We start from the raw sequence: 25,234 nt of genomic DNA on the forward strand, positions 1-25,234 counted from the left end.
GCTCCCTAAATTCTTGTTGCAGGAGCTCATCCCTCTTTGTCATTGGTACCAATGTGAACCACAACCTCTGACTGTTCGCCCTGCTCCTTTAGAATGTCCTGCAGCTGTTCTGTGACATCCTTGACCCTGACACCAGGGAGGCAGCACACCATCCTGAAGTCATGTCTATGGCCACAGAAGTGCCTGTCTGCACCCCTCACTATTGAGCCTCCTACCACTATTGCTCTTGCACTCTTACTCCTCCCCCCTTGTGCAGCTGAGCCACCCACAGTGCCGTGAACTTGGCTCTGGCTGCACTCTCCACGGGAACCTTCAACCTTCACCCTCACCGTTTCCCAACACAGAGAAATGGTTCTTGAGTGAGATGCGCTCTGGGGCTTTCCTGACTACCTAGCTGCCTCTCTTCTTCTGACTGGTGGTCACCCATTCCCTCTCTGACTTCACTTCCTTAAGCTGTGGAGTGAACACATCCAAAAACGTGCTATCCACATAACCCTCAGCCTCGCGAATGCACCACTGTGTCTCCTCCAGCTGACGCTGATGCTCTGAAACCCATTGCTGAAGCTGGTCAAGCCGATGGCATTTCCTGCACATGTGGTCATCCAGGCTGCAAGGAGTGTCTAAGAATTCCCACATGCTGCAGGCCGTACAACACACAGGACTGAGCTCCCTTCCATACTTTTTGTTTGTTTTTAACTAAAAGACTATTTCCTAAAACTTAAGCCAAGTAGAAAACTATTTCGTTTTTCTTAAAAATCAAATGCTGAGACTCTGACCTTCTGTAATGTCGCTTAAAACTGAAAAAACACAGATTACCCATTACCTACCAATCAGCTGTCTCCCTTGTCCTGGTGTCACTCCTTTCAAATTCCAGTGCCACTGAGTGTCTGGATGAGGACTGGCTCTCTCACAGGTAAACTCCCACTCTTTCTACACCTGCTCTACGTACAGCTGCTCTGCTCCCAATCCAACCCTGTCTCAAGGCTCTCACCTCGGTGCTGCTGACTGCTTGACCCAGGGTCCTCCTCTCGCTCTCTCCTCTAGATGCTGCTGACTGCTTGTCCCAAGGTCCTCCTCTCACACTCTCCGCTAGATGCTGCTGACTGCCTGACCCAGGGTCCTCCTCTCGCTCTCTCCTCTAGGTGCTGCTGACTGCCTATCCCAGGGTCCTCCTCTCGCTCTCTCCTCTAGGTGCTGCTGACTGATTGGCCAAGGTTCCTTCGCTCACACTCTCCTCTAGATGTGGTCTCACTAATTCCCTGTACAATTGGAGCAAACACCCCTACTTTTATATTCCATTCCGCTTACAATAAAAAACAACATTCTATTTGCCTTCCTAATCATTTGCTCTACCTGCATACTAACTATTTGACATTCATGTACCAGGACATCCATGTAGCCATCAAGAAGGGGGTTAGCACTATTGGGTAACCAGAGAAAGCGGCTCACATGGTATACCAGCCCAATTAGGCACCAGCACTGTACAATGCCCAGTGTTCCAAGAGCATTGTGTCTCACTGGGGGACAGTTCCTGAAGGTGCTGACTCTCACTGGGGGACAGTTCCTGAAGGTGCTGACTCTCACTGTGGAGACAATTCCTGAAGGTGCTGACTCTCACTGGGGGACAGACCCTGAAAGTGCTGAGTCTCACTGGGGGACAGTTCCTGAAGGTGCTGACTCTCACTGGGGGACAGTTCCTGAAGGTGCTGACTCTCACTGGGGGACAGTTCCTGAAGGTGCTGACTCTCTCTGGGGGACAGTTCCTGAAGGTGCTGACCCACTCTGGGGGACAGTTCCAGAAAGTGCTGACTCTCTCTGGGGGACAGTTCCTGAAGGTGCTGACCCACTCTGGGGGACAGTTCCAGAAAGTGCTGACTCTCTCTGGGGGACAGTTCCTGAAGGTACTGACTCTCACTGGGGGACAGTTCCTGAAGGTGCTGACTCTCTCTGGGGGACAGACCCTGAAGGTGCTGACTCTCACTGGGGGACAGTTCCTGAAGGTGCTGACTCTCACTGGGGGACAGTTCCTGAGGTGCTGAATCTCCATGGGGGACAGTTCCTGAAGGTGCTGATTCTATCTGGGGGACAGTTCCTGAAGGTGCTGACTCTCACTGGGGGACAGTTCCTGAAGGTGCTGACTCTCACTGGGGGGCAGTTCCTGAAGGTGCTGACTCTCTCTGGGGGACAGTTCCTGAAGGTGCTGACTCTCACTGGGGGGCAGTTCCTGAAGGTGCTGACTCTCACTGGGGGACAGACCCTGAAGGTGCTGACTCTCACTGGGGGACAGTTCCTGAAGGTGCTGACTCTCACTGGGGTTCCTGAGGTGCTGAATCTCCATGGGGGATAGTTCCTGAAGGTGCTGACTCTCTCTGGGGGACAGTTCCTGAAGGTGCTGACTCTCACTGGGGGACAGTTCCTGAAGGTGCTGACTCTCACTGGGGGGCAGTTCCTGAAGGTGCTGACTCTCACTGGGGGGCAGTTCCTGAAGGTGCTGACTCTCTCTGGGGGACAGTTCCTGAAGGTGCTGACTCTCACTGGGGGGCAGTTCCTGAAGGTGCTGACTCTCACTGGGGGACAGTTCCTGAAGGTGCTGACTCTCACTGGGGGGCAGTTCCTGAAGGTGCTGACTCTCTCTGGGGGACAGTTCCTGAAGGTGCTGACTCTCACTGGGGGGCAGTTCCTGAAGGTGCTGACTCTCACTGGGGGACAGACCCTGAAGGTGCTGACTGTCACTGGGGGACAGTTCCTGAAGGTGCTGACTCTCTCTGGGGGACAGTTCCTGAAGGTGCTGACTCTCACTGGGGGACAGTTCCTGAAGGTGCTGACTCTCTCTGGGGGACAGTTCCTGAAGGTGCTGACTCTCACTGGGGGGCAGACCCTGAAGGTGCTTGTTCCAAATGGTGGATGAAGTGGCTTCCACTCTCAAGCTTTTATACACCAAGGGTGACATCAGAGGTCACGTGACCAGGGGAAGCCACAGTGCACACAGGCACTTCTCTGAACATCCCTGTTTTCACAGAAAGCAAATAACCTGCAGACACTATCATTTACAGCTGCAGATTAGGGACATGCATGGTCCACAATGCAAATCATCACATGTACTGAAAACTGGTCATTCTCATCTGACTCACTTTCACAATATTCAGCACCATTCGTGACTCCTGAGATACTGAAGCAGTCCATGTCCAAATGCAGCAAGACCTGGACAATATCCAGGCTTGGGCTGACATCTCCAACAGGAGAGAATCTAATCATTGCCCCTTGACATTCAATGGCTTTACCATCACTGAATCCCCCACTATCATCATCCTGAGATTACCATTGACCAGAAACTGAACTGGACTAGCCATATAAATACTGTGGCTACAAGAGCAGATCAGAGGCTGGGAATCCTGCGGTGAGTAACTCACCTCCTGACTCCCCAAAGCCTGTCCACCATCTACAAGGCACAAGTCAGGAGTGTGATGGAATACTCCCCACTTGCCTGGATGAGTGCAGCTTCCACAACACTCAAGAAGCTTGACACCATCCAGGACAAAGCAGCCCACTTGATTGGCACCACATCCACAAACATTCACTCCCTCCACCACAGGAGCAGCAGTGTGCACCATCTACAAGATACACTGCAGAAACTCACCAAGATTCCTTAGACAGCACCTTCCAAACCCATAACTACTACCATCTAGAAGGACAAGGGCAGCAGATAGATGGGAACACCACCAACTGGAAGTTCCCCTCCAAGTCACTCACCATCCTGACTTGGAAATATATCACCATTCCTTCACTGTCGCTGGGTCAAAATCCTGGAACTCCCTCCCTAACAGCACTGTGGGTGTACCTATACCTCATGGACTGCAGCGGTTCAAGAAGGCAGCTCATCACCACCTTCTCAAGGGCAACTAAGGATGGGCAATAAATGCTGGCCCAGCCAGCGAAGCCCACATCCTGTGAGTGAAGAAAAACCTGTCCCTAAACATGCATTGCACACACAACCTTTAAAGCTCAGGTCTTCCTAGTAGTGTGTGTGTGGGTTGTTATTGGCTGTTTGTCTGGTGTCTGCTTGCTCCTGGTGTGATATTGCTTCTCCAGAGAGTGATGCTGCTGGAGAGAATGTTGTTGCCGTGGTAATTGTTGCTGCTGATTGTTGGCTTTGTTGGGGAAGAGTTGACCTCTGGGACTGACGGGCGTTTAGTTCCTTGTGCAGTTGGTGAACTCACATCCTCCTCATCGGCTGCCTGTTCAGACGGAGCAGCTTCTGCAATTCCATGGACAGGTTTGCAATTACCATGATACATCTAGTTGTTCACCGTGTACGATCGAGGTGACAGCTTCTCTACCCAGGTGGGCTGACGTTTGTTGAGAGTGTTGAATGTTTATACTCTGACCAGCTCCCCAATTCTCAGCTCTGACAATGATTTGGCAGTTTTATCAAAGTGAAATTTTGCTTTCTGTTGTATCACCTTGATTTTTTTCCACTCACTCCTTTTATTACTTCTCCCCTCAGTAGTTTTTTTGTGGCTTGGATGCAGCGTGACATTAGTCACTAAACTGGACTACTTTCCATGTCTTCAGCTGGTGTCTTTCTCCACCCTAAGATCACTTTAACACATCTCTGTTTGATCTACTTGATTTTTGATGATCTTGTTGGCAATTTTCACTGCTGCTTCAGCATTTCCATTTGACTAGAGATAGTGTGAAGATGATGGATAGTGCTGAATTTCCCATCATTTGTGAAGTGCCTGAACTCTTCACTCATGAACTTAGGGCCATTGTCGCTCATTACAATAACGATTGAAGTGTGCTTTCAGGCATTCTACAATCTCACTGGTGCTCATTGACACCAACTGGTCTAACTCCCACTAGTCTGAATAGTGGTTGAGGGCGATGAGATCATCAGTTCCTGTGAGTGAAGAGGTCTCCTTCAAGCTTCATCCATGGTCTGTCTGGGACATCATGAATCATGAGTGACCCTTTAGCTTGATGTTCATTACAAGCACTACACTGGCTGAAACGCTCCTTTATCCCACCCATTTTGCACTTCTCTTGCCTTCTTTAGACTAGGCTCGATTCCTTGATGGCTTGCATGGATGTGCTTTATTATCTCTTTTTTCATCTCTTTAGGGATGATGACTTTAGTCCTTTGTACAAGATGCCATCTCGGGCAATCACTTGGTCTCTGTGTGCCCAACAATAGGTGTGTCCTTGATGGTTTCTGGTCACCCTTTCATCAACACTTCCTGAAGCACTTGGAGAGTTGCATCTTGTTGCGTAGTTTGCTTGATCTGAGCAAGATGCTTGTCTGTCAGATTCACTGTTGCTGCTGTGTTGATGACTTCCAGAGCACGCTGAATTGGTGCTTCTTGTTGAATCTGGAAGATTTCTCACTCTGTACTAGTGTCATCAATTTCCTTCAAAGGGAGTGTGGCTCTCGACACCATGTCAGCGATGTACATCCGTTTTCCTTGCAAGTATTTCACTTCCAAATGACATCTCTACAAATGGAGTAACAACTTTGCAAACACTTTGGAGCAGATAGAAGTGGTTTGAGAAAGATGCTTTTGAAGTGGTTTGTGGTCAGACTCTGTTGTCACTTTGTCTCTCCCAAACAGGCATGAGGGTTGCTGCAAGTTGTGGCTTGCTGCTGTCACACTGCAGGATAGCTTCATCATTGACATTGTAACACCTCAGCATTGACATTGTAACACCTCAGCATTGACATTGTTGTCACCGGTTGTTTGATGCGAGTGAAAACTGCTTCTTGTTCTGTGCTCCAATACCAACATCCTCTGCAGTGAGCTTGTGAAGAGGTTCACACTCTGATGACAAATTGGGCAGGAAATTTGCTCACAAATCCTACACCTTGTTGCACCACTTTCACATCTGTTAGTTGCTGCGTCTCTGCTACAGCTCACACATTCTCAGCATCCAGGCGAACTTTCCCTGTCAGTACATGACCTATGTACTTGACTTCAGTCATCTTCAGTTGCAATTTCTTCTTGTTCAGTTTGAAGTTCAATCTGGCGAGCTCTCTCCAGCAGTATCACTAGATTCTGGTCATGGTCTACAATGGCTTCTTCCATCCTACCTCCACGTCCATAGATGAGCACTTCTACTACTGGATGATCATTGATTATCTCATTCTGTCGGCACTGATACTCTTCCAGAGCAGTAGAAGTGCCAAATGGCACAAGGAACCCTCTATACCTCCCAAATCATGCCCAAAACATAGTCAGGAAACTGCAGCTTTCATCCAGCTTCACTTGCCAGTATCCAGCCTTCGCGTCTAGTGTGCTAAAGAACTTTGCCTTGGCAAATGCAGCAGAATTTCTTCAGTGGTTGGCACAGGGTAGTGGGATCTCTGCAGTGCTTTATTGAGGTCCTCTGGATCTATGCACACTCTCAGCTTTCCAGATTGTTTCACTGTTACTATGCTGCTATTCCAGTCTGTAGGAGTTGTGACTTTTTTGATTATTCCCATCTTTTCATGCTCCTGTATCTTGTCTTTCAGGCTGGACTTGAGAGCAGCTGGAACTCTCCTCAAGAGGTGCTGGGTTGATCTTACACTCCCATCTACTTCAAGATGCCAAATTCACCAGGAAGACGTCATTATCCAAGACCCATGAAAATATCTTTATAATGTTTTAGGAATTGTCCAGCAGTCAATGGCTTGGTGCTGTGCAAAACACTGTCAACCTCTTCTGGTACATGGAGGGTTAACCAGTCTGAGCTTTTCACTGGCTTCAGCGGAGATGAAGGGATTTTGCTTTGTGTCTACTGCCTGGAACTGTAGATCTACCTTCTTTCCATTGCTTCGGGCTCTCAGCTTAGTTTGTCCGCTTGGGGGAGCATTGTTTCATTGCAGAGCCTCAACTTTACCTTCGACAGCTTCATTTCCAGGTCACCATCTTGAGCAACTTCACACGGGTCTGTGAAGCTCAGGATGTTGCAGGTAGCACCGGTGTCTATCTGACACCGTGATAGCTTGATGCTCTCCTTCTGTAGCCATCATTCCAACAGTCACAAAACACTTTTTTCCTTGAGACTTGACAGTGCCAAACTGCTCCAGGGTGTAGAGAGATTCGCCAGAATCATCATCTGACATCTCTCCAGTGGCCATCTTTCTCGTTTTGCTTTACTTCCTTCCAGCCAGACACTTGTGTACAAAGTGATTCCTCTCTTGCAGCTAGAGCATTGCTCTCCCCATGCTAGACACATTCCCTTTCTTTTCACATGGTGTCCCCACAATATTTACATCCTGTCCCCTGGCCTCGATCTTTCTGCTGACCTATCTGCAAATAGTTCTTCCTATTCTCCTTTGTCTTCAGATTGGAAGGCATGAACAGGGTGCAAAGCCCCATCACTTTTCCCATCAATACTCTTCAGCTGATGATGAACAACCTCAGAGCTTCTGTACATGTCAATAGCTTTCTCAGGACAATGGTTTTTTTGTTAGCAGACGTGCTTTCACAGCGAGATCGCCTGTTCCGGAAACAATCCTACTTCTCACCAGCTCAACTTTCAGTCGCAAAAACTCACAACATTCAGCTCGATATCTCAATGCACAGTCACATACAGACTTCTCCAAACAGTACTGACACCCACCAAGAGACAGTTCCTGAAGGTGCTGACTCTCACTGGGGGACAGTTCCTGAAGGTGCTGACTCTCACTGGGGGACAGTTCCTGAAGGTGCTGACTCTCACTGGGGGACAGTTCCTGAAGGTGCTGACTCTCACTGGGGGACAGTTCCAGAAGGTGCTGACTCTCACTGGGGGACAGTTCCTGAAGGTGCTGACTCTCACTGGGGGGACAGTTTCTGAAGGTGCTGAATCTCAATGGGGGACAGTTCCTGAAGGTGCTGACTCTCACTGGGGGACAGTTCCTGAAGGTGCTGACTCTCAATGGGGGACAGTTCCTGAAGGTGCTGACTCTCAATGGGGGACAGTTCCTGAAGGTGCTGACTCTCACTGGGGGACAGTTCCTGAAGGTGCTGACTCTCACCGGGGGGCAGTTCCTGAAGGCGCTGACTCTCTCTGTGGGACAGTTCCAGAAGGTGCTGACTCTTACTGGCGGACAGTTCCTGAAGGTGCTGACTCTCACTGGGGGACAGTTCCTGAAGGTGCTGACTCTCACTGGGGGACAGTTCCTGAAGGTGCTGACTCTCACTGGGGGGCAGTTCCTGAAGGTGCTGACTCTCACTGGGGGGCAGTTCCTGAAGGTGCTGACTCTCACTGGGGGGCAGTTCCTGAAGGTGCTGACTCTCACTGGGGGGCAGTTCCTGAAGGTGCTGACTCTCACTGGGGGACAGTTCCTGAAGGTGCTGACTCTCTCTGGGGGACAGTTCCAGAAGGTGCTGACTCTCTCTGGGGGACAGTTCCTGAAGGTGCTGACTCTCTCTGGGGGACAGTTCCTGAAGGTGCTGACTCTCAATGGGGGACAGTTCCTGAAGGTGCTGACTCTCAATGGGGGACAGTTCCTGAAGGTGCTGACACTCACTGGGGGGCAGTTCCTGAAGGTGCTGACTCTCACTGGGAGACAGTTCCTGATGGTCCTGACACTCACTGGGGGACAGTTCCTGAAGGTGCTGACTCTCACTGGGGGGCAGTTCCTGAAGGTGCTGTCTCTCACTGGGGGGCAGTTCCTGAAGGTGCTGACTCTCACTGGGGGGCAGTTCCTGAAGGTGCTGACTCTCACTGGGGGACAGTTCCTGAAGGTGCTGACTCTCACTGGGGGACAGTTCCTGAAGGTGCTGACTCTCACTGGGGGACAGTTCCTGAAGGTGCTGACTCTCTCTGGGGGACAGTTCCAGAAGTTGCTGACTCTCTCTGGGGGACAGTTCCTGAAGGTGCTGACTCTCTCTGGGGGGCAGTTCCAGAAGGTGCTGACTCTCTCTGGGGGACAGTTCCAGAAGGTGCTGACTCTCTCTGGGGGACAGTTCCTGAAGGTGCTGACTGTCACTGGGGGACAGTTCCTGAAGGTGCTGACTCTCACTGGGGGACAGTTCCCGAAGGTGCTGACTCTCACTGGGGGACAGTTCCTGAAGGTGTTGACTCTCACTGGGGGACAGTTCCTGAAGGTGCTGACTCTCAATGGGGGGCAGTTCCTGAAGGTGCTGACTCTCACTGGGGGACAGTTCCTGAAGGTGCTGACTCTCACTGGGGGACAGTTCCTGAAGATGCTGACTCTCACTGGGGGACAGTTCCTGAAGGTGCTGACTCTCACTGGGGGACAGTTCCTGAAGATGCTGACTCTCACTGGGGGACAGTTCCTGAAGGTGCTGACTCTCACTGGGGGACAGTTCCTGAAGGTGCTGACTCTCACTGGAGGGCATTTCCTAAGGCTACTGACCACAAATGGGGTAAAGTGCCACCTGCACTGACCCTCCCACCCCCACTACTGCTGCGCAGTTCTACTGGCGTTGACTCTCACTGGGGTACAGTTGCACTGGCACTGATTCTCACTGGGGTACAATTCTACTGGCGTTGACTCTCGCTGGGTTACAGTTCCACTGGCGTTGACTCCCAGTGGTTCTGATTCTATGAATCCAATGGATCTGCCAGTTTCTTACCCAGAATGTCAGTCTGCCGATGTAGGGAGTATTGAATCTGTCCAGCTCGGCACTGCATTTCCACAGTACCCTGACAAGGCCACAAGCGGTACTTGTTATGGGTGTAACCAAGGTATGAAATCCGTCTTTATTCCCTGGAATTGTTTGCTGAGTTGTGCACAGCATCAGCCTCAGCCAGATCGGTGCGATGGTCCTCACACTTGAACCCAGAGTAAAAGCAATCTATTCCACCCCAAATGGGGGAAGTGGGTGTAATCCTGTCCGTATCCAATGGTAGGGGACACTCTCTCCGCTGATCTGCGATTTCCAGAAGGAACATTGGCTGACTCTCCCCTTCCTCAATCCAGCAGTGGGAGAGACAACAGGAATAGGGATTGGGAAACTCTGATGACTGTCACGAGCCAGGTTTATAGGAAACTCTTGACTTGTACTCGGAAGCTGTTGCAGTGCCCCTATTCTTCAGGAGAGGTGAGTATTAACCCTTCAATGAACAGGTTACCTGGTCATTATCACACAGCTGTTTGTGGGATCTTGCTGCACAGAATTTGCTGCAGTGTCTCCTACGTTACAACTGCCACATTTCAAAAGTACTATCTTCACTGTAAAATATTTTGAGACATCCTGAGGTGTTGAAAGGTGCTACATAAATGCAAGACTTTCCCTTTTTTTAAAGTTGAAAAATGCTCCTCTCTCCCTACCCCACACACCACCACCCCCCCCTCAACGCCCCCCACCCCCCCACCCCCCCCCACCCCCACCACCAGCAGCTCACAGAAACCTTGCTCAATAAAGTCAGCCCTTGACTCAAGGCAGAAATGTAATAACTGAGCAGTGGAGTACACAGATAGTGATTTCATATGAAACTAAATGTTTCAAAGAGAACATAGTCCACAAGGTGCCTGTGCTACTTACTTGCAGGCAGGTTTAATCGATATTTAATATATTAAATTGTTTCCAAATACAGAATATCTTTTTATTGCTTTACACCCCTACAACTGCACACTCCCCACCACCCCCCCCGCCACCCCTCACCCAACTCACTGCCTTTCTTTGAAGTTTTCTGGAACATTAAAAAATCCCACTGATTTATCCTGCAAATCACACTAAACGTACAGCACAGAAACAGGCCATTCAGCTCATGTGCTCCATGCTGTGTTTATGCTTCACAAAGCTTCCTCCGACCCTCTTCATCTCACATCAACATATGCTTTTATCCCTTTCTCCCTCATGTACTTACATGGTCTCCCCTCATCTCTCTATTCATCCCAGCCACTCCCTGTGGGAGTGAGTTCCACTTTCTCTGGGTGAAGAAGTTTTCCCTGAATTCTGGATTTATTAATGACTGTTTTACATTGATGGCTCCTGTCCCACAAGCGGAACCATCTCCCCTCTCAAACCCCTTCATCCGTTTACAGTGCTACCAGTTACATACAGCTCAACAGGTAACTGGATGGCAGCTTTGATGCTGAGTCCCTTGCCTATCACTGTCAGATCCGGCTGCTGTTATTGGCCTCAGTGTCTCTGGGCCATGGTTCTTGCACTGATCATGGTCCAGTGCCAGCTGCCTCATGCAGCATGCATGCCGATGTCAGGTGAAGACAGAGCCTGGGGTTCAGAAAGACACACTGAGTCATGGGAAAACACTATCAATAGATCCTCATCCCACTCAACGACATGAAAATGAGCAAGGGATCATCACTTACATTAAAGACAATGCATTCAACAACAAAGCAATCAGTAATACAGGGTACAGGGCATGGGGGTAAGGGCTTACTGAATGATAATGTTAGGAAGCTCGATTAACATCAGTTAGATACACAGTCAGTAACATAGGGCACTGGAGGGAGAAATTACTGAGTAGTATCAAACACTCCCAGGGTAGGTTCAACATAAATTAGCCAGAGATTAAAGCTCCCGCTACATTATCTAACTGTGGCACTGTTGGCTGGGGCAAAGAGCAAAATGTTGAGATCTGACTCTCAAAATTTCCAACTACTGCTCAGCAGCGATCAACAAAACCAGTCGGATGTGACATTACACACAGCCAAAACTGTAGAAAACAAGACAGAGAAATTCAAACATACGAATAAGGAGCAGGGGCAAGGAACACACTCCAAATGTGCAGAGTGCTGCTCAGTCCACACCTTGAACACTGTGTTTGTTCTAGTCAGAATACACATCTAGCACCACGTCCAGTTCTGCTCAGACCTATCTAGAGTGCTGTGCTCAGTTCCAGTCAGACTGCACCTTAAGTACAGTTGTGGTCAGACTGTACTTTGAGAACTGTGTCCAGTTGTGTCCGCTGAAGCAGAAGAGTTGGAGGAAGAAATGGGCTAAAGACTTGTGTCACTGCAGCTGCTTAATAATGGTATCGTTCTGAGCAGGAAGCAGTGGTTGAGAGAGGCACCTTCCTTTTGACAGCCTTAACCCTGGTCTACAACACTGGATAGGCTGATAGACCATAGATAGAGGGTTGATAGACAATGACTGGATGAGCACAGATCCACAGATCCATGAAGGTAGCAGGGCAGGTAGATAAGGTGGTTAAGAAGGCATATGGGATACTTGCCTTTATTAGCCAAGGCATAGAATACAAGAGCAGGGAGGTTATACTGGAACTGTATAAAATGCTGGTTTAGACCACAACTGGATACTGTGTGCAGTTCTGGTCACCACATTATTAGGAAGGCTGTGATTACACTGGAGAGGGTGCAGAAGAGATTTACCAGGATGCTGCCTGGGCTGGAGGGTGTGAGCTATGAGGAAAGATTGGATAGGCTGGGGTTGTTTTCCTTGGAGCAGCGAAGGTTGAGAGGGGACCTGATAGAGGTGTATAAGATTATGAGGGGCATAGGTAGGGTGGATAGGAAGGCACTTTTTCCATTAGTAGAGGGGTCAATAACCAGGGGGCATAGATTTAAGTAAGAGGTAGAAGGCTAAGAGGGAAGTTGAGAAATTTTCTCACCCAGAGGGTGGTGAGAGTCTGGAACTCACTGCCTGAAAGGGTGGTTGAGTCAGAAACTCTCCTAACATTTAAGAAGTATTTAGATATTCACTTGTGTTGCCATAGCCTCCAGGGCTATGGGCCAAGCACTGGAAAATGGAATTAGTGTAGTCAGATCTTTGCTGACTGGCACTGAAGCGATGGGCCGAATGGTCTCCTTCTGTGCTGTAAGCTTCTAAGAGTATGTGAGCATGGATAATCTGAAATAGCTGATAAACAAGTAATCTGATATGTAATCTGACAAATCACGTGGTTAAACAGATATATATAATCTGATGACCTTCCATCATAAGGTCAGAAGTGGCGATATTCACTTATGATTACACAACGTTCAGCACCATTCACGACTCCTCTGATACTAATACCATGTCTAAATGCAGTAAGACCTTGGCAATATCCAGGCTTGGGCTTTTTAAAAAATTCATTTATGGGATGTGAGCTTCGCTAGCTGGGCCAGCATTTATTGCCCATCCCTAATTGCCCCAGAGAAGGTGGTGGTGAGCTGCCTTCTTGAACCGCTACAGACCCTGTGGTGTAGGTACACCCACAGTGCTGTTAGGGAGGGAGTTCCAGGATTTTGACTCAGCAACAGTGAAGGAACGGCGATATATTTCCAAGTCAGGATGGTGAGTGACTTGGAGGGGAACTTCCAGGTGGTGGTGTTTCCATCTATCTGCTGCCCTTGTCCTTCTAGAAGATAGTGGTTGTGGGTTTGGAAGGTGCTGCTTAAGGAGCCTTGGTGAGTTCCTGCAGTGCATCTTGTAGATGGTACACACTGCTGCTACTGTGTGTTGGAGGGGAGAGAGTGAATGGTTGTGGATGTGGTGCCAATCAAGCGGGCTGCTTTGTCCTGGATGGTGTGAAGCTTCTTGAGTATTGTTGGAGCTGCATTCATCCAGGGAAGTGGAAAGTATTCAATCACATTCCTGACTTGTACTTTGTAGATGATGGACTGGCTTTGGGGAGTCAGGAGGTGAATTACTCACTGCAGGTTTCCTAGCCTCTGACCTGCTCTTGTAGCCACAGTATTTATGGCTAGTCCAGTTCAGTTTCTGGTCAATGGTAACCCCCAGGATGTTGATAGTGGGGGATTCAGTAATGGTGATGCCGTTGGGTATCAAGGGGTGATGGTTAGATTCTCTCTTGTTGGAGATGGTCATTGCCTGACACTTGTGTGGCACGAATGTTACTTGCCACTTGTCAGCCCAAGCCTGGATATTGTCCAGGTCTTGCTGCATTTGGACATGGACTGCTTCAGTATCTGAGGAGTCACAAATGGTGCTGAACATTGTGCAATCGTCAGCGAACATCCCCACTTCTGACCTTATGATGGAAGGAAGGTCATTGATGAAGCAGCTGAAGATGGTTGGGCCGAGGACACTACCCTGAGGAACTCCTGCAGTGATGTCCTGGAGCTGAGATGACTGACCTCCAACAACCGCAACCATTTTCCTTTGTGCTAGGTATGGCTCCAACCAGCGGAGAGTTTTCCCCCGATTCCCATTGACTCCAGTTTTGTTAGGGCTCCTTGATGCCACACTCGGTCAAATGCTGCCTTGATGTCAAGGGCAGTCACTCTCACCTCACCTCTGGAGGTCAGCTCTTTTGTCCATGTTTGAACCAAGGCAGTAATGAGGTCAGGAACTGAGTGGCCCTGGCAGAACCCAAACTGGGCGTCAGTGAGTAAGTTAATGCTAAGCAAGTGCAGCTTGATAGCACTGTTGATGACCCCTTCCATTACCTTACTGATAATTGGGAAAAACCATTCACACCACACAAGTACCAGGCAACGACCATCTTCAACAAGAGAGAATTTAACCATCTCCCCTTGGTGTACCATCACTGAATCTCCCACTATCAACATCCTGGTGGTTACCATTGACCAGAAACTGAACTGGACTAGCCATATAAACATTGTGGCTACAAGAGCAGGTTAGAGACTAGGAATCCTGTGGAGAGTAACTCACCTCCTGGCTCCCCAAAGCCAGTCCCTATCTACAAGGCAGAAGTAGGTGCCTTCAGACCACAGGGACTGCAGCGGTTCAAGAAGGCATGAACAATAAATTAGGGATAAGCAATAAATGCTGGCCTAGCCAGTGATGCCCACATTGAATGAAATAAGAATACAGATAAACTAATAATGTGATAGACAGATGGTCTATAAAATATTCTAATTTAGTAGATAACCTGACCAATAACAAAAAGACTTGCCTTTCATGCTGTATAGCTAATGAAATACTTTTGAATTGTAGTTACTGTTGCAATGTAAGAAATATGAATACCAATTTACACACAGCAAATTCCTACACACAGCAATGTGATAATGTCCAGATAATCTGTTTTTTGTGATGCTGAGTGAGGGATAAATATTGGCTAGGATGCCAAGGAGAACTCCCCTGCTCTTCTTGAAAATAGTGTCATGAGACCTTTTATGTCCACCAGGGAGGGCTGACGGGGCCTCAGTTTAACATCTCATCTGACACTCCAGCACTCCATCAGTAAAGCACTGGAGAATCAGCCTAGATGTTCATAGAATCCGAGAATTGTTGTAGCACAGAAGGAGGCCATTCAACCTGTTGTGTCCATGCTGGCTCTCGGCAAGAGCAACTCATCTAGTCCATGGTTCCCAAAACTGTGGGTTATGACCAGGTGGGTTGAGGTCATGGGACGATCATTTGGGGTCCCGAGCTCCGGGGCACAATGGCGACTGTCAAGTGGACTTGCTGGTGGGACAGCCCATTACAGAAGTGTGCGCAGTTCTCAGCTCCGAGGCCTCATTGGGGTCTTCAAAATGGGTGTGGACAAAACCATTGAACCCCACCCCCACCACCAACCCAACAACATCGCCCCCCCCCCACCCCATCTCCGCACAAGAACTGCCCCCCGCTCACTCTGACTCCGGGTTGCACTGGAGTTTTCAAGTATTAAACTGGGGTACGGTGAGAAAGTTTGAGAAGCTACTCTGATCAGACCTCTTCATGATTTTGAACACATAGGAACATAGGACTTAGGATCAGGAGTAGGTCGTTCAGCCCATTGAGCCTGCTCCGCCATTCAGTAAGGTCATGGTTCATCTGGGTGTGGTCTCAACTCCACTTTGCCATCTGGCCCTCCATAATCCTTGACTTCATTGTTAACCAAAAATCTGTTTAATTCTGCTTGAATAAATGGAATGACCCAGCCTCCACTGCTCTCTGGGGAAGAGAATTGCGCAGACTAATGATGCTCTGACAGAAAAAAATTCTCAGTTCTGTCTTAAATGACACACCTCTTATTCTTCACCTGTGCCCCGTGGTTCCAGTCTCTCCCTCAAGTTGAAACATCCTCCTGGTATCCATTCTATCAAGTCCCCTCAGGATCTTATATGTTTCAATAAGATCACCATTCATTCTTCCAAACTCCAATGGGTATAGGCCCAACCTGTCTAGCCTTTCTTCATAAGATAAGATCCTCGTCCCAGAATAGGTTGAGTGAATCTTCTCTGAACTGCTTCTAATGTAATTATATCCTTTCTTAAATAAGGAGACCAAAACTGTACACAGTACTCCGGATGTGGTCTCACCAATGTCCTGTTCAGCTGCAATAAAACGTCCCTACTTTTATATTCCATGCCCCTTGCAATAAATGCCACATTCCACTGGCCGTCCTAATCACTTGCTGTACCTTATTAATAACTTTTTATGATTCATGTACCAGGACGACCAGGTCCCTCTATACCATTGAGTTCAGCAATCTCTCTGCAATATGCTGCTCTTCGATTTTAACGCCTCCATCAAATCTCCTCCCAACCTTCTCTAACCTATCCCTGTAATTGAATTTCCTCATCCCTGAAACCATGCTTATAAAACTTTTCAGCACCCTCTCTACTGCCTTCACATTCTTCCTAAAGTGTGGTGCCCAGAATTGGACACAATACTGCTATTGAGTCTGTTGTAATGCGCCATTAAGAGACACCAACATGACATCATTAGAAGGGAAGTGTGTCATGTGTCCTAGTCTTAGTTTCACTTTTGCTTTTAAGCAGAGCACGCACACACACATGGCTCTGCTGCTGTCTTCAAGCTTGCTTTATATATATGTTCTCATGTGCCCAGTCTAAATAAATGACCCCACAATGTATTTACACAATTCCTTATGAGTGATTGATGCCTTTATATCTTTATAACAACAGGACAGAGTTGCCACACATCCGCCCATTCCACCAATCTATCTGTGTCATCTTGAAGTCTACTACTATCCTCCTCACAGCTCACAACTTTCAACGCTTGTGTCATCTACAAATTTTGAAATTGTGTCCTGTACACCCAAGCCCAGGCCATTAATATGCATCAGGTAAAGTAGTCTTAGTGCCAACAACCCAATGTATAACTTCCAGTCTGAAAAACAACCATTCACCCGATGAGGTCACAGACCCGAAACGTTAACTGTTTCCCTCCACAGGTGTCCCTGACCTGCTGACTATTTCCAACATTTTCTGTTCTTATTTCAGATTTCCAGCATCCACAGCTTCTTATTCACCATTACTCCCTGTTTGCTATCACTCAGACAACTCCGTATCCACAAAGTCTCTTTTACTCCAAGGGCTTCAACTTTGCTGACAAGTCTGTTTGTGTGGCATTTTGGAAGTCCCTGTACACCACAACAACAGCATCAACTCCAACAACCCTCTCTGTTACCTCATCAAAAACTCAATCAAATTAGTTCAACATGATTTGCCTTTCACAAATCCCCGCTGACTTTCCCTAATTAATTCACATTTGTCCAAGTGACTGTTAATTTTGACCCAGATTATTTTTCTAAAACCCTTCCCACCACCAAGGTGAACCTGTAGTCGCTGGGCTTATCCTTACACCCTTTTTTCGAACAAGAGTGTAACCTTCTCATGGGCAATTAGGGATGGGCAATAAATGCTGGCCAAAATTCCATGAAATAATTTTTTAAGAAATTGCAATTCTCCAGTCCTCCAGCACCACCTCTGTACCTAAGGAGGATGGAAAGATAATGGTCAGTGTCCCTGCAACTCGCATCTTTACTTCCCCAGTACCCTCAGAAGCATTGCATCCAGTCCTGATGACTTATCAACTTCAAGCATAGGCAGCATTTCCACTCCCTCCTCTTTGTCCATTTTAGCCCATCCCTGTGACCCAACTACATCTTTTTTCTTTATGACTTTAACAGCATCTTCTTCCTACATAAGGACAGATGCTAGTAACCCTGCCCTCACCTCCATACACAGAGCCTCTTCTTAGCCCCTATTCTTGCCCACTCCTACTTTTACTGCCCTTTTACTATTTATATTCCTATGGAAGACTTTTAGATTCCCTCTTATTTGGCTGCCAGTCTCTTCGCTTCTCTTATTTATTTTTCATTTCCTCTCTTCCTGTATTCAGTCTGATTCTCGGTTGTATTATCAGCCCGATTATCAATGAGATTATTTGTTGGAGGTGTCAGCCATGGTCCCATCTTCCTGCTTCATCTTACTCTCTTCCCCTTTCGTCTTCCAGGGAGCTCTGGCTTCATTGTCCTACCTTTTCCTTCTGTGGGAGTGTGTCTCGACTGTACCCAAATCATTTCCTCTTTAAAGACAGCCAGTTCTTCTCTTACAGATTTGCCTGTCAATCATTGATTCCAATTTACCTGGGTCAGATCCACTCTCACCCCATTACAATTGGTCCTCCCACAATCAATTAATTGTATTCTACTTTTACTTATTTTCATGCTCAAGTCTCTGCAGTGGAACCCACAAGTTTGTGACTCAGTGCTACACACTCAGCCATGGCTGACACCTCTAACAAATAGTCTCATTGATAATTTGAAAAATAAACCAATATGTAATCACATCATATTTACACACAGAAACAAGCCATTCAGCCCACTAGGTCCATGTTAGTGTTTATGCTCCCACTTTTTTTTTTACCTCACCCTATCAACATATCCATCTATTCCTTTCCCCCTCATAGGAATATCTAGATTCCCTTTAAATCCATCACCTCAACTACTGCCTGTGGTTGCAGGTTCCACATTCTCACCACTCTCTGGAAAAGATGTTTCTGATAAATTTCCTTTGGGAATTATTAATAAATTTGACTGCCTCTACTTCTGGTTGCCCCCACAATTAGAAGCATTTCCTCTTTGTCTCCCCAGTCAAACCCTTCCATAATTTTAAAAGATCTTTATCATTGGGAAAACAGCCCCAACCTATTCAATCCATCGCCAGCTGCAATTTCCCCTCCAAGTCACTCACCATCCTGATTTGGAAATATATCGCCGTTCCTTCACTGTCGCTGGGTTAAAATCCTGGAACTCTCTCCCTAACACAACTTCTCCAGTGTGTCTACAACCTTTATATAATATGGATTCCAGAACTGTTCACTGTGTTCCAAATGCCTAACCAAGGTTCCATACAAGTTAAACTTAATTTCCCTGCTTTTTAATTCTATTCCTTTAGAAATAAATCCCAGTGCTTTGTTTTTCTAATGGTTTTATTAACCACGGCCTCTACCTTTAATGATAATCTGATAGATAAATAATCTAAAGAGTAATCTGATGTACAGATCCTTTTTAGTTCACAAGACGATTGTCATAATCTCTGCCAGAACTGATTGCTCTCAAAGCTGCTCCCAGCAAGCAGACTGGAGGAGGAGTGCACAGTCTGAAACTGTGAATAGACTGTAAACAGCTCACAGGCCACTTGGGGAGTCTTGTAACCCCAATAATTGTTCCAATTATAATGTAATTCCTACCCTTCATAAACATTTGCTCATCTATGTTCTGCTCACCCACCGCCCTGTCCTCGCTGATCTACATTTCTCCTAGTTAAGCAATGCCACAAACTTAGATTGTAAATCCCTCCATGGCTTCCCTCCTCCCTAACCTCCTCCAGCCCCACGACCCGCGGAGATCCCTGTGCCCTTCTAATTCTGGCCTCTTGAGCCTCCCCGATTTCAAGTGCCCACCACAGGTGAGTGTGTCTTCAGCTGCCGGACCCTGAACTCTGGAACTCCCTCCTGACACATCTCTGGCTTTCCTTCCATCTTTTTAAAGACCTCCTTTAAAACCCGCTTCTTGAACCAAGCTTTTGATTATCTCTCCTAATATTATCTGATGCAGCTCCCTGTCTGTCAAGTGTTATTTTATAACATTCCTGTGAAGCGCCTTGGGATGTTTCATTATGTCAAAGGCACTACAGGAATACAGGTTGTTGTTATTGTAATCCTCCCAGTTTGCCTGTGAAGTTGTTTTAACTTCTCCCACAGCCCAGCCATTCAAACTTTAAACAAAATGACACTCCTTCAATACTCACACCAAACTCCCCCCCCCCCCCCAACTATTAAACCTCACACCCAAAGCTAGGACCAGGGGCTATTTTAAGAGGGGGGGTGGGGGGTCCAGCAGATATTTACACAACCCAACAAGGATAAAATCCTAAACTGAGCTTTAGCAAAAAAGAAAAATATTTTTTTTTAACAAAAAGAAGCAGATGGGGGTTTCAGCGGCTCCCCCCGCCCGGTTCGATCTGCTCCCTCTCTACCCACCCCCCACCCGACCCCACCCCCACCCCCGGACTCCTGAGCTCTGATCCCGGGCAAGGGGAGGCGTCCCTTACCGCCGGCAACAACAGCAATTAACAATTGTATTACAGCCCAGTTTAATACAGGAGCCGGAGCCGGACCCCCCCCCCCTCCCCGGGGGTGGGGGACACACACACACTCCGGGGAACCGGGCTCGGTACCGGAACACCCCAACAACTCCCCCGAAGTGTGAAGCGCCTCATGGACGCTGCAAGTTGCAGTGGGGAAGTGGCGCTGGGTGAAGAACCGATGCAGGAATTGTGTCTGTGTCTGTGTCTGTGCAGCGGAACCCAGGACCCATCTTACCATAAACATCAAACCTTCCTCGGCTCTCCCTTCCCGAGCTTTCTCCTCTTCCTTTTCCTCCTCCTCCTCCTTCTTCTTCCTTTCCCCCGATTTCCAAAATCGATGCCCAAATTTTGAGGGATCTCTCTCTCTCTCTCTCTCTGGCTGGGTCCTTGTTCCTGTGGTGTTTCCTTTTTTCTTTTCTTTTCTCCAAAAAAAAACAACAAAAAAAAATATAAAGCAGATTGTTGCAGGATAAGAGAGACAGACAAGAGACAGAAAACCAATAATCAGCCTCTAAATAAGACGGAGGCAAAAGGGAGAGAGAGAGAGAGGGAGGGAGGGAGAGAGAGAGAGAGAGAGCGAGAGAGGAGAGAGAGAGAGAGAGAGAGAACCTGAATTGTGCCTCTGGGCTTTGCTGGCGCCGCCGGGCAGGGACTGGGTTCAGATTAAATCGCTCCCTGGCTCATTTCGATATGAAAATCCCAGCAATATTTTTTTCCCTCTCTCTCTCTCTCTCTCCCTCTCTCTCTCTCTCTCTGTCCTCCCGAAATGATGGGAAACAGTCTCCCAGCCAAAGCCCTCGGTGATGGGATGATAAGGATGATTATTATATATATATATATATATTTTGCCCTTATCCCTTGCTAACGGTTTAATTTCTCAGCCTGCCCCCCACCCCCCCCCTCCTCTGCACACTGGCCGGGTAACGGTTTGAATCAGATGTTGTATCACACACTCTGTCACGTCTCAATACATTTTACACCCCCCCCCCATCCTCCCTCCTCAAAGGGAGACAGAGAGAGAGAGCCGATTCTAATCATTGTCATTCTTTCTGATGTAATATTTCCCCAGGCACTTTTAACTAGGCATAAATTTTCAGTTTAGGGAGAAATGAGTAACACAGGGACACGTTTCCTGTAATCTCTATCCAGCCTGATTAAATATTGGGGACTTGGGGGGTGGGGGGGAGAAGAAAAGGTGTTGGAATGATTGCATTTAAATATATATATATATATGTGTGTGTGTGTGTGTGTGTGTGTGTTTTGTGCATTTTTCTATGTCTGGCAATGTCATATTTCCTGCCGGCCATTAAATCCCAATGACGTGAATCCCCATGCATTCTTTCATTGTAAAAAGCGCCCTCGCAACTTGCCTGTGGGCAGAAAGCGCTATTTCAATTATAGTTCGGTCTGCCACTAACATTTCTCAGGGAGCTCCGCCGGCGATTGGCCTCAATTGCTTTGTTTCTTTTAAAACTAGACACAAAGATTTTTCTACTACTCTCTCTCTCTCTCTCCTCTCTCCACGTTATTTTTAATGTTTTCGTTTCATTATTTGCACACACAACACACACACAATAAAACTTTTCCTCCCACTTTCCAAACACACTGGAAGTGAAATGACACCTGCAAATTGGACCTCAAAGAAACCCCAGCCCCCAGCCCCCACCCCCTCCCCGCGCCTTGTGTAAAACTGGAGCAAGTTTGTTCCTGAGTCTTGCGAATAGGAAGAAAATCCCAGTTACCTGCAGCTCAAATTCCTGTACTTTCTCCCTCCCTACATCTCGTTCTTAAAATTGATCTTTGGCGCCAACTAGCCAAATATTCATGCAAGTGTAACTTTTCAGTGGACAGGTGAAGTCTAACTTTATGAGGCTGCACAGAGCAATGCACAGGCAGATGTAAACTTTATGGTAACTCTAAACAGCATTGTGTCAGATGAACAAAGTTTTTTTGACATCCCCTTTGTGCGCCCATTTTTAAAACATTAAAACCTCAGTTAAAATTGATATGATTTGGAATGTCACACAAAGCAGCTGCTTGCTTCATCACTGGTAGCAATTCACTGGCATTGTAATACTTCTGTGGCAATTTGGTCTGCTTATGTATATTTTTAAATAAGAATTGCCAAAGTGTGGGGATTGGACATTTATTTATTGCCTATCCCAAGTTACCTTGGGACGGTGACAGTGGGCTGCCATCTTCACTGAATCACAAAATTTTAACAGCACAGAAGGAGGCCATTCAGCCCATCATGTCTGTACCAGCTCTCCAAATGAGCATTATGACCTAGTGCCATTGCCCTGACTTTTCCCTGTACCCCTGCACATTGTTTCTATTCAAATAATCACCTAATGCCTTATTGAATTGCCTCGAGTAAAGCTGCACCCACCACACTTCCGGGCAGCGCAGTCCAGACCGGAACCTCTCGCTGTGTGAAAAAGTTTGTTCTCATGTCACACTTGCTTCTTTTGCAAATCACTTTAAACCTGTGCCCTCTTGTTCTTGATCCCATCTACTCTGTCCAGACCCCTCATGATTTTGAACATCTCTATCAAATCTCCTCTTAGCCGCTTTCTCTCCAAGGGGAACAGTCCCAACCTCTCCAACCTATCCTCATAGCTGAAGTTTCTCATCCCTGGAACTATTCTTGTAAACCTCTTCTACGCTCTCTCCAATGTGTTCACACCTTTCCTATAATATGGTGCCCAGAACTGTACATAATACTCCAGCTGTGGCCTAACAAGGCCTTTATTCAGCATAACCTCCTTGCTCTTGTACTCAATGCTCCTATTAATAAAGCCCAGGATACTATAAAACCATAGATTCACCACTCTCTGGCTAAAGAAGTTTCTCCTCATCTCTGTTCTAAAAGGTCTTCCCTTTACTCTGAGGCTGTGCCCTCGGGTCCTAGTCTCTCCTACTAATGGAAACATCTTCCCCACATCCACTCTATCCAGGCCTTTCAGTCTTCTGTAAGTTTCAATCAGATCCCCCCTCATCCTTCTAAACTCCATCCAGTATAGACCCAGAGTCCTCAAACGTTTTTCATATGTTAAGTCTTTCATTCCTGGGATCATTCTCGTGAACCTCCTCTGGACCCTCTCCAGGGCCAGCACATCCTTCCTGAGATACGGGGCCCAAAATTGCTCACAATATTCTAAATGTGGTCTGACCAGAGCCTTATAAAGCCTCAGCAGCACATCCCTGCTTTTATATTCTAGTCCTCTCGAAATAAATGCCAACATTGCATTTGCCTTCCTAACTACCGACTCAACCTGCAAGTTCACCTTAAGAGAATCCTGGACTAGGACTCCCAAGTCCCTTTGCACTCCAGATTTCTGAATTCTCTCCCCATTTAGAAAATAGTCTACGCCTCTATTCTTCCTACCAAAGTGCATGACCTCACACTTCCCCAGGTTGTATTCCATCTGCCACTTCTTTGCCCATTCTCCTAACCTGTCCAAATCCTTCTGCAGCCTCCCCACCTCCTCAATACTACCTGTCCCTCCACCTATCTTTGTATCATCTGCAAACTTAGCCAAGATGCCCTCATTTCCTTCATCTAGAACATTAATGTATGAAGTGTATGCTTTAATGTATATGCTTTATTAACTGCTCTCTCCACCTGTTCTGCCACCTTCAATGATCTATGCACATATACACCCAGGTCTTTCTGCTTCTGTACCCCCTTCAAAATTTCAACCCTTATTTTATATTGCCTGTCCATGTTCTTCCTACCAAAATGCATCACCTCACACTTCTCCACATTGAACTTCATCTGCCACCTATCTGCCCACTCCACCAACTTGTCTACATCCTTTTGAAGCTCTACACTGTCCTCCTCACAGTTTACAACACTCCCAAGTTTCGTATCATTCACAAACCTTGAGATTGTCCCCTGCACAACACGATCTAGATCATTAATATATATCAGGAAAAGCAAGGGCCCCAATACCGACCCCTGGGGAACTCCACTACAAACCTTCCTCCAGCCCAAAAAATATCCATTGACCATTACTCTCTGCTTCCTATTTTTTAGCCAATTTTGTTTCCACATTGCTACTGTTCCTTTTATCCCTTTTCTCACAAGTGATTGAGGGATAGACGATGGTCCCAGACACCAGGCAGAATTTGCCTGCTCTCCTTCCAGTAGCTACCTGAGAGAGCAGAGCTGACCTCAGCTTAATGTCTCATCCAATCGATAGCACCTCTGACAGTGTAGCACTCCATTGATACTGCATTGAAGCATCAGCCTCGATTTTGGGCTGGTGAACCCACAACTGTCTAACTCGGAGGTAAAGGTGCTGTCCAATGTTCACCCTAACCAAGGGAAATGGGGATAGTGGGAAAATTAGCTTAAGGTAGATGATCATCCATGATCTTCTTGGTGGGGCAGTCTCGACGGGCTGAAGGGCCTACTCCTGTTCCTACGTTCCTAAGAATTTCTGAGAGTTCCACTGAGCCACTGCTGGTACCTTTGGCTGCTTCGAAAACAGCCCCTTCCTGCTTCCTCACACCTGGTGTGTTTCACAGTCAGAATAGCACAGACTGCAATATTCCTGCTTTGAACCAAGGCTGATGGAACTCTGCAGGAAACTGCACGAAACATGGAAGCGTTGTGAACTGTGGGGAGGATAGTGCAGAACTTCGAAAGGACATAGACAAGATGCTGGAATGGGCAGGCAGGTGGCAGATAAAGTTCAATGAAGAGAAATGTGATGTGATTCATTTTGGTAAAAGGAACACGGAGAGACAATATAAAATAAAGGGTACACTCTAAAGGAGGCACAGGAGCCGTGGGACCTGGGTGTTTATGTACATTAGTCTTTGAAGTTGGTGGGACAGGTTGAGAGTGTGGTTAATAAAGCAGACAGTATCCTGGGCTTTATTAATAAGGGCATAGAGTACAAGAGCAAGGAAGTTATGTTGAATTTGTATAAATCACTAATTCAGCCTCAGCTGGAGTATTGTGTCCAGTTCTGGGCACCACACTAATGTGAATACATTAGAGAGGATGAAGAA

General features: G+C 47.2%; 1 protein-coding gene across 1 annotated transcript in view; it reads right to left on the reverse strand.

Annotated features, from left to right (window-relative positions):
- The window catches only part of LOC121280234 (BTB/POZ domain-containing protein kctd15), a 54,864-nt gene extending 33,923 nt beyond the window's left edge, over window positions 1-20,941 (reverse strand). The window contains exons 1-2 of the mRNA XM_041192007.1: window positions 20,822-20,941; window positions 20,448-20,634 (exon numbers count right to left, since the gene is read on the reverse strand). Of these exons, the coding sequence (XP_041047941.1) occupies window positions 20,448-20,456 (9 nt within the window). The 5' untranslated portion in view covers window positions 20,457-20,634; window positions 20,822-20,941. The remainder of the gene's footprint in view (window positions 1-20,447; window positions 20,635-20,821) is intronic.
- Window positions 20,942-25,234: the final 4,293 nt, after the last annotated feature.

Source organism: Carcharodon carcharias, chromosome 7 (assembly GCF_017639515.1).
Source record: "Carcharodon carcharias isolate sCarCar2 chromosome 7, sCarCar2.pri, whole genome shotgun sequence".
Lineage (NCBI taxonomy): Eukaryota > Metazoa > Chordata > Chondrichthyes > Lamniformes > Lamnidae > Carcharodon > Carcharodon carcharias.